Source organism: Elephantulus edwardii, unplaced genomic scaffold (assembly GCF_000299155.1).
Source record: "Elephantulus edwardii isolate Elephantulus edwardi_28Jun2011 unplaced genomic scaffold, EleEdw1.0 scaffold00073, whole genome shotgun sequence".
Taxonomy (NCBI): domain Eukaryota; kingdom Metazoa; phylum Chordata; class Mammalia; order Macroscelidea; family Macroscelididae; genus Elephantulus; species Elephantulus edwardii.
The window spans coordinates 12,860,118-12,869,303 of NW_006399823.1; the positions used below are offsets into that span (position 1 = coordinate 12,860,118).

At 37.0% G+C, this 9,186-nt stretch overlaps 1 protein-coding gene across 1 annotated transcript in view; it reads left to right on the forward strand.

Moving 5' to 3' along the window:
• CUL2 (cullin 2) overlaps window positions 1–8,913 on the forward strand; it is a 32,705-nt gene extending 23,792 nt beyond the window's left edge. Inside the window, exons 14-20 of the mRNA XM_006888929.1 lie at window positions 1,389–1,541; window positions 2,047–2,124; window positions 3,275–3,341; window positions 3,894–4,096; window positions 5,156–5,257; window positions 6,660–6,776; window positions 8,782–8,913. Coding sequence (XP_006888991.1) covers window positions 1,389–1,541; window positions 2,047–2,124; window positions 3,275–3,341; window positions 3,894–4,096; window positions 5,156–5,257; window positions 6,660–6,776; window positions 8,782–8,913 — 852 coding nt within the window. The remainder of the gene's footprint in view (window positions 1–1,388; window positions 1,542–2,046; window positions 2,125–3,274; window positions 3,342–3,893; window positions 4,097–5,155; window positions 5,258–6,659; window positions 6,777–8,781) is intronic.
• The last annotated feature ends 273 nt before the right edge of the window (window positions 8,914–9,186 follow it).

Sequence of the window (9,186 nt, forward strand, 5' to 3'; positions counted from 1 at the left end):
TTTTTTTTAATTTAAATTTGTTGTTAATTTCAGTGAAAATTTACAGAGGCTTTGGATTTCCATTCATTCATTGTTGTAGATTTGTCCCCTCCCAAGGCTCCCCCCCACCAGACATTACCCTCTTGGAAAAGTCCAGTCTTGAACGGCCCATCATGCTGGGAAAGGTAGAGGGGTCAATAAAGGATAAAGACCTTCAAAGTCATAGATTGACATAATGACTACAACAATGAACTTGAACATGGCAGAAATCCTGAGAATGGCACAGAATAGGGCAGATTTTCAATCTCTCGTATAGATTTTCTCTTGAGTTGTTGACTCTACAACACCCAGCAACTGGCTTTAATAGCCTTAATTCTCCTGTGTATTTAATACAGTATCTTATATAATGGAGCATTTTGCAGTGTTAAAGTGAGACATAAGGGGTGGTGTTTTTTTGTTTTTGTTTTTTTAAAATTTTATTTTGTGTGTGTACCGTCAAATCAGATCTGACTGGTACAGGAGGAGATTGTCCCTCCTTCTCCAGTAGAGCATCTCGTGGATTCAAACTGTGTACCTATGGGATTTCAGTGCCGCTTCTTGCCGCTAGGCCACCAGAGCTCCACAAGACATAAGGTTTTTAAGAAAAGTCATACTTAACATGTTTTCATTAACTTACTTAAACTGCTTTTAAAAAGAAAGGAATATTTGAAGGGGCATTGCTTGTGCTAGGATTAATATGACTTTAGATATAAGGGCATATGATGAGTAGCAAGGGCATATGGTCTGATCGATGAAGTAGTAGTAACCTATTAACTCGTTGGCGCACACTTAATTGATGACCGTGCTTAGAAACACTTTTTTTTTACCGTCATTTGTGGCAACATGTTAATGTAGTTGTTGTTGTTAGGTGCTGCTGAGTGATTATGACTCATAGCGACCCTATGAACAACAGCTCTGAACCGTGTCCTGTTCTGAGCCAACTTCACCATCTCTGACACATCTGACGTTAATGTGCCAATTCTTCTCCTCCAAATCCATGGTCTTTGTTTTGTGCTGACTCTCCACGCTTCCAAGTATGATATCCTTCTCCAAGGACATGCCTATGTGGGACAGAGTTTCAGAATATTTGCTTCCATACTATGGAAGCAAATATTTATTCTCTTTTGGCAGCCCATAGTATGTTCAGTTCTCTTCTCCAGCAACACAACACAAATTCTTCTGTCATCCTTATTCATTGTCAGCTGTCAGATGTATAGCAAACACTTGAGAAGACTTTGGCCTTCATCAGCTGCATGTTAGTCTCTTGACTGACATCATTGCTCTTTAGCACTCTGGAGAATTACTTATCTAGTAAGGTCTATTAAATAATAACAAAACCATCTCTTTCTTTTTTTATCCCCCCTCAACAGCAAGCCTGTGGCTATGAGTTTACCAGCAAGCTGCATCGGATGTATACAGATATGAGTGTCAGTGCTGATTTGAACAATAAGTTCAATAATTTTATTAGAAGCCAAGACACAGTTATAGATTTGGGAATTAGTTTTCAAATATATGTTCTACAGGTATGTGTTTTATTGTGGTCTTACGCTAATCATTTAAAATACTTGGATCAAAAAGTTTAATAAATAAATGCATGATTAGATTTTCCCTCTATTTTATGATTATTACCATAATTGATTATGCCTTCCAAAGTTACACTTGGAACCAGATGTTCCATAGTAATACTAATGGATTTTATTAAAACATCATCCCCACATCCCCCACTGGCTGTTGAGTTGGTTCCAACTCAAGTGATTATGCCTTGAGTTTCCAAGGCTGGAGACTGCTCATTTTTTTTTCCTGAGGAGCTGCTTTTTTAAACCACAAAAGATACATTCTTTGAGTTATCCCACCTTGCTAAGGAATATGTCACCAGAGCTCCCTCAGCAAAATTCTTTTAGAGAAGGAAGAAATTCTTTTTGGCTTTCAAAAATACTCAAAAAATTTTTTTAAAAAAGCATTAAGTATTTAAAAAAATACTTATTTCAAATTAGATAATGTTGTTCCATTTGCCTTTTTTATGTTTAGGCTGGTGCATGGCCTCTAACTCAGGCTCCTTCATCTACGTTTGCAATTCCCCAGGAGTTGGAAAAAAGTGTACAGATGGTAAGTTCACAAATATATCAGAAGACCTGAAAAGTTTTAATAATTGTCTTCATTGCATCCATAAATACTTTGTACATTTTTGGGACTCATGGTACAAACATTATGAGCTTGTTCACTGCAGAGTCTGCAGGCAGTCTTCTACAAGATTGTCCTCACTTCTAATGAAAGTTGGAGGTTCCAGACTGAGGACCAGTGAGCTATTAATTTGGAGATTTCCACAACAACCCTCAAACTTGATAATTTTACTAGAATGGTGCTGTTAAGATTGCAGCTTGATTATATTAAAAGGCTAAATAAAAATATGATCCAACTAGAGAGACACTTTGGGGAACCTCGGAGAGGATCCCAAATGCAAAGCTACCATTGTTGTCAAGGAAGCTCTCCTGAGCATCAGTGTGAGATACAGTTGTACACATCATTGACCAAGTGGTTGAATTCAGTCTTTAGCCAAGTTTTCAAAAGTCAGGTTATAACCTCCAACCTTAAAAAACAAAACAAAACAAAAAAACCAAACCTCCAACCTTCTAATGTTATGGTTGATATTTCTGGTAGGGCCAACCTCACATCCTGTGTCATAAATAAACTGAGGAGAAATTGAGTATGATCACATAATGACACATTGATTCCAGAGGAATATTTAAAATGTCAAAGCTATATTAATAGAATATAAAATTTCAGAATTATGTTAAAATATGAATATGTAAATAGAAGTACTGTGAAGCTTTGTATTAGTGTTTTGGGGAATGTGAAACTTAAACCACATAGTTCTTTATAATTAACTATGCAGATATAACATTATCACTTCATATATTTGCTGTATATGTTAGCAAATACAGAAAATAAAAATGAAAGTGATTTACTTTTTTCAGGCAGAAATGCATGTACTTGTGCTTTTAGTCAAATAATTAGTATCATTTAATAATTTTATAAGAAATTTAGTATTTAAAAAGTTTATAAAAAAAATTAAATTTCCAGTGCCATGATTTACTGGAGAAAACGTGGCAAGTGAAAAGAGCTGGGTTCATATTTACATGATCTTGGTCAGGAACATATTTTCTCAACTGTAAAATGAGAAAGTCTGTCAGATGAGCTGTAATATCCTTTCTAACATTAACTTTTTGCCTTTTTTCTTCACTCCTTCTCCCCCCAGTTTGAACTATTTTATAGTCAACATTTCAGTGGAAGGAAGCTTACATGGTTACATTATCTCTGTACAGGTAAAATTAATTTAATTGTATGTAGTCTAATGACATTTTCTCAATATGATTACGTTAGTGATTTTTAACTGTTTCTATTTCATCTCCATGTCTGGTTAACATTCAAGCATTGAACATTTTAATAATATTTTATGCTCATAATATTATACTTAATGAAATGTCTAAATTTTATAATGATTTATTTCCTGTCTGTGAACATGACTTTTTTATAATAGATGTTAGAGAATGTGTAGAAATGGAAACTTGATATTCCTAATGGCCAGTTCAAAGTATGCTACCTATCTCAAATTTCCTTAACATTAGAGCATTAGGAGGAGATCTTCACCTTGATTTACACTGCATGCTCAAAATTGAGCATTATTTTCTCTACCAAAAAGATGGGGAAAGGTGAAGGAGGAACAAAATAACAATTAATTCGTTGGTGCAGAAATACTGATAACTCATGTCTCTGCTTCTCTGTTTTGGAAGAAGACATCTAAAACAGTTGCTCAAGTAATTTTGAAAACTTTCTCTGGTCATTTTTCTGTTGATCAATTTTTGTTTTAATTGCAGGTGAAGTGAAAATGAACTATTTGGGAAGACCGTATGTTGCTATGGTCACAACATACCAAATGGCAGTTCTTCTTGCCTTTAACAATAGTGAGACTGTCAGCTATAAAGAGCTTCAGGACAGCACCCAGATGAATGAAAAGGAACTGACAAAAACCATCAAATCTTTACTGGACGTAAAAATGATTAACCATGATTCAGAAAAGGTGTGTAAAAAATTTCCCAGGAATTTAAACATAAACAAAGCTTTTTCATGGTGTGTGTGCAAAGTTTTGGAAGTAAGGTTGTAGTTGTTAGTGCTAGTTGAGCCTTTAAGAACATTTGCACCAACTACATTAATCAAGTGTTTTTATGGCTCTGCATTTGAGCAGTTGCAGAAAATGTTGTGGAAATACTGTATACACCTTTTACAATTTATTGGTGATTGTATGTCTTTCCTAAAGAATTGTACAAGAATGGTCCTTGAGTGGTTTCTGGTTAGAGATTTTGAAATTTGGTAATCATAAATGTTTTTTATTTTTCAGTGTGTGTAAAACACTTGTTTGTTCTTTATGAATAGGCCCCCTACTCTTACCACATGTAAGAGCAGAATTGTTCTCCATTCTGTTTTCTGTGGTTGGCTGCTTCTAGTGTGTTCTTGGGGAATCTGAACTTTAACAGCTGAGTGTGGTAGCCATATGCACACATGGAGACTCCTGTTTAGTTAACACTAAGTTCCATGGTTCTGTACTATCTCTGCTGGCATAGTCCAGAGCACATTGGCTTGCTACTCATAAGGCACCAACAACTTCTTCCGAGAAAAGGAATGGTCTTGTCCTGTCTAGATTATCCTTGAAAACTTACAGAAGGTCCTGTGATTTGGAACTGGCCATCACTGAGTAATAGTAAATGGCAGGCAGCTTACTGATTTTTATAAACAGGTTTATAAACCTGTCTTAGCTAACTATTAAAGTATAATAATTATTACTATTTTTAAAGAAACTTTAAATGTACAATTCTACCCCAGTTACTTGTTTACTCCATTGATATGTATATAGCAGGTTAACCAGAAAACACTTTATTCCTCAAATTCAAACTGAAATTCAGACAGATGTTAATTTGAAAGCTATTATTGTGTATTTGTTTGACAGAGAATAGATTATTTTTGTTCCCATGAAAGAAATTTAAAGTAAGAATTTAAGTGCTAAATTTAAATGAAAACATAATATCATTGAGAAGAAATGCTTATATAATGATTATATTTTTAAAATTATTTTTAAATATAGGAAGACATTGATGTAGAGTCATCATTTTCATTAAATATGAACTTCAGCAGTAAAAGAACAAAGTTTAAAATTACGACATCAATGCAGAAAGACACACCACAGGCAAGTGCATTTCAGTGTCATTACTTTTAGAAATACTTAAATGTTGTATTTTGTAAGTGATCATATTGAGATAATGTAAAAACTTGCATTCTAAAGTGAATAATATGATAATACATATTCTGTTTTAGTCTTTAAGTTTGCTTAACTAATAAACAAAAATCTCTTGGCCAGGTTTTAAAAAAGAAGCTGAGTTCATTGGGCAGGAGACTTCTAGGCAGAATAGCACACATTTGAGCACTTATTGACTGAGATAACTTGCTGGCCATGGCTCTAGAAAGCATAAATACTTTTTGACCATGGCATGCTAGCTAAGTAGGATGGTTCTGGGCATTTATTATTCAGTGTTAAGATTGGCGGGAGCAGGACAGAGTTTTGACTAGGCTTGTAGTCTCTTGGACTAAAGAACACTGGAAGCAATCTCAGAGTGTGGCCACAGCCTCTGGGGTGTCCCCTTGTGAGCCTGTGGGTTGTGGAGCTTCTACGCATGGATTCACAGTTTCCTAGTTTTTAGAATAGTCCCTTGAGTGTGAGGCTGACATTGACATGGGGCCATCACCCAGAGCTGTAGGGCAGCACTGCCATGCCTGAGGGGCAGAAGAATGGGGGCTGTTTCCAGGTCCCAGGAGATAGGGTTACCATTCAATTAGACTAGGAGAATGGGGCTTTCCAAAGACAAGGGAGCAGAGTGGATCTGGAAGGCAGAATGGAAGGCAGAGCCAAGGGGCCTCACTCTGCACAGTGGGAAGCCCCTTGTCCAGATAGCCCCAGAAAATAGAGGATCATTTATCAGGCTTTGAGTGTTAATGTAAGTTATTCCGATGGGTGTTTGACTTGCTTAGTATCGGCTACCCTTTGATTATGGAAATGTATGTCACCATTGTAATTTGGGTGCAGATAACGTGCATTCTGGATTTACAGAAAAAAAAAATAATTTTGCCTCTGGATGGTTTTTAGACGGTTGTATTAAGACTAGATAATTAAGACACTAGTGAATAATAACTTCTTAGTTATGAATTGTATTTTACTTTTTAAAAACTGTGCTGTGTTTCCTTGAACTACATAGTGATGAGCCTTGTGGCCCATCCATCAGACAAATAGGACCCTTGACAACATTTCCGTTTGAAGCCTGATCCTTGTATTCCTTTGTAGCTAATTTTTTGTACTTAGTATATATAACCTTATCTGAGTGCTGTGGTGTGGAGTCTTTGATTGGATACATTGTAATTGTATAGTTTAAGTAGTAATTTTAGATTTGTCAGACATTTTTATATTGGATACATAGTAATTGGATAGTTGTATTTTGAGATTTTTAAAAAAAAATTTTTTTATTTCACTGATTAGAAGAATTGAAAGTTCAGTGACTAAGTTTCTTATCTTCTAATTTCCCCACCTGTCCAAACAGGAAATGGAGCAGACTAGAAGTGCTGTAGATGAGGACCGAAAAATGTATCTCCAAGCTGCTATAGTTCGAATCATGAAAGCGCGAAAAGTGCTTCGACATAATGCCCTTATTCAAGAGGTAAAGTGCCCTGGAGACTTCTTGGGGGAGTGCTCATTTTTGATGTGTGGATTAGATTTATTTCCTCATAAGTGATGATAGGAAATAACTAATGGTTGTGTAGTGCACAACACATTCGACTACTGATGGAAAGGCTGGCAGTTTGCCTCTACCAGCCACATTTCAGGTGAAAGATTCACAGCCTTACAAACTCAAGAGGATCACTGTGAGTCGGAATTGATGACAGTGGGTTTATAATATAAAGAAATCATTCCCTAGGACCATAGGCTCGGGAAACATCAGGATCGGTTAAATAACATAGTCCACAAAAGTAGTGTTTAACATCCTGCTTTTGTGAGTAGTGATTGAGTCTTAAAAGCTTGTGAGTAGCCATTTGTCACTGCTCAGTACAAAGATGAAAAACCCGCCTTGTGAGTTGGAATTAACTTAAGGCTGACCCCTCAGAGGTCACTTGGTACATTTGAACTGACTGGACGGTCAGCACAACACCTTACCCATTAGGTCACCAGAGCTCCCTACGAGCAAAGAAAATGTATAGAAACAAAGAGTCCAGAGCGCTTTTGGGCCATTCAGATCTCAACCTTGAGTCTTAATGACCCTGAGACCAGAGAACTAGATGGGGCCCAGCTGTTACTGCTGATTGTTTTAAAAAGGATGACAGGAGAAGGTCCTGTACAGAATGGAATAAAACACAAAACCAGAGAATCAGCCCGTCCTGATAGCAACTGGGTAATGCCCAAAACTATAGTCCTTAGTAACTTCTTGAATCTGGATAAAACTCACTCCTGAAACTCAGTTGGTTCCAATAATAGACATATAACATGAACAGTAGTAATAACAGGGAGATATATGCAAATAAGTAGAAAATTTTGTTAACAGCTACTGAAACGTTTAGAAGAGCTGACTTTAGTTTTTTAGGAAAAGTTCTCATGAGAAGCTTAAATTTTAGCTAAGGGTTTAATGTTAGGAAGTTTTGTGTTTTTTTAAGGAGAAACTATGATATATTTAAGTTTTTTTAAAATGATATAAAATGGACAAAGTCTTCTAAACAAGACAAGGGCTTTGGCTTCTGGTGGACTGTGGTGGTTCACTTCCTCTCCAGTGCATAATGGGAATTTGCAACACAAACCCGAGAACCACAGTGACCGGGTAGGCACTGAGACGGGAGGAGAAAGGCAGCCCGGGGATGCTGCAGTACACACTCAGATCCTCAGCCAGTGGAGAGTCCCCTTGGACTCCAAATGTCATGTTGCAATGTCTCTAATGTCAGGAAGAGATTAAGCAGAAGTTTGCCCAGGGTGGGGGTAGAGATAGGGGTGACTGGCATAGGTGAATTAATTAGTTTATAATGTCATTGAATATGAATATTACTAGATTTTGCTGTGTCTGTATTTCACATTTTAATTTGTTGATAGAATGAATACAGGCTAAGCTTTTAAGTTAATTCACATAGGTTACTTGTGGACATTGGATCGAATTTGACCTCACTGAGCAGGTCACCTCCTGACTTGTAGAAGTTGTCGTGACATGGATGGAATATACATCATGACCATTTATTTAATCCAACACTAATTATTGTCAACAGTCTTTCCTGTAATCCTTCCCATGACTGATTAAAATGGAGCTTGAGGTGCCTCTTCTGCAAGCCTCTCACTGTGAGGAAGTCACAGCTTTGCTTGCACGGTGCCTGAGTTGGCCTTGGGTGGCCTTGGCAGAAGTGTAGACCCCCATTCTCCAAAGGTACTCGATTACCAACTCCTCCCCACGCCCACAGATAACACAGTTTATATGTTGCATTCTTTATTTCCCTTGAGCATAATCTTCCAGCATTGGTGGGGCCCTTGATTTAGGTAGTTTTATGGAATTAATGTAATTTTATTATCTTTTTCCAGTGTGGATTTGATTTGTTGAAATGAAACATCAGGAATTTCACGGCCCTTGTATTTGAAATTACTTCTAGGGGATTTGTTAGCAGTAGATTGACATCTGTTTCTTTCTTACACAGGTGATTAGCCAGTCAAGAGCTAGGTTTAATCCAAGTATCAGCATGATTAAGAAGTGTATTGAAGTTCTCATAGACAAAGAGTACATCGAACGCAGCCAGACGTCAGCAGATGAATACAGTTACGTAGCGTGATGTTGCGCTCCCTGCGTGTGGATGTGAGAAGATCATTGCCATCACCATTTGGTGTGTTCCTGTGGGAGAAGGCAGGCCTGTGCCTCCGTAATTTGGTCATTTGGCAGTCCCTGTTTCTCTGCTGTTTACAACATCACCAGTGCCATGTCATGAGCGCCCAGGAAGATGCCTATACATATTTCAAGCTCATGTCATTGTGACATTTCTTAAAACTTTATTAAAAGAATGAGTGAAGTATTGCTGAAAAATGGAAATTTGGTTGGGTACCATGCT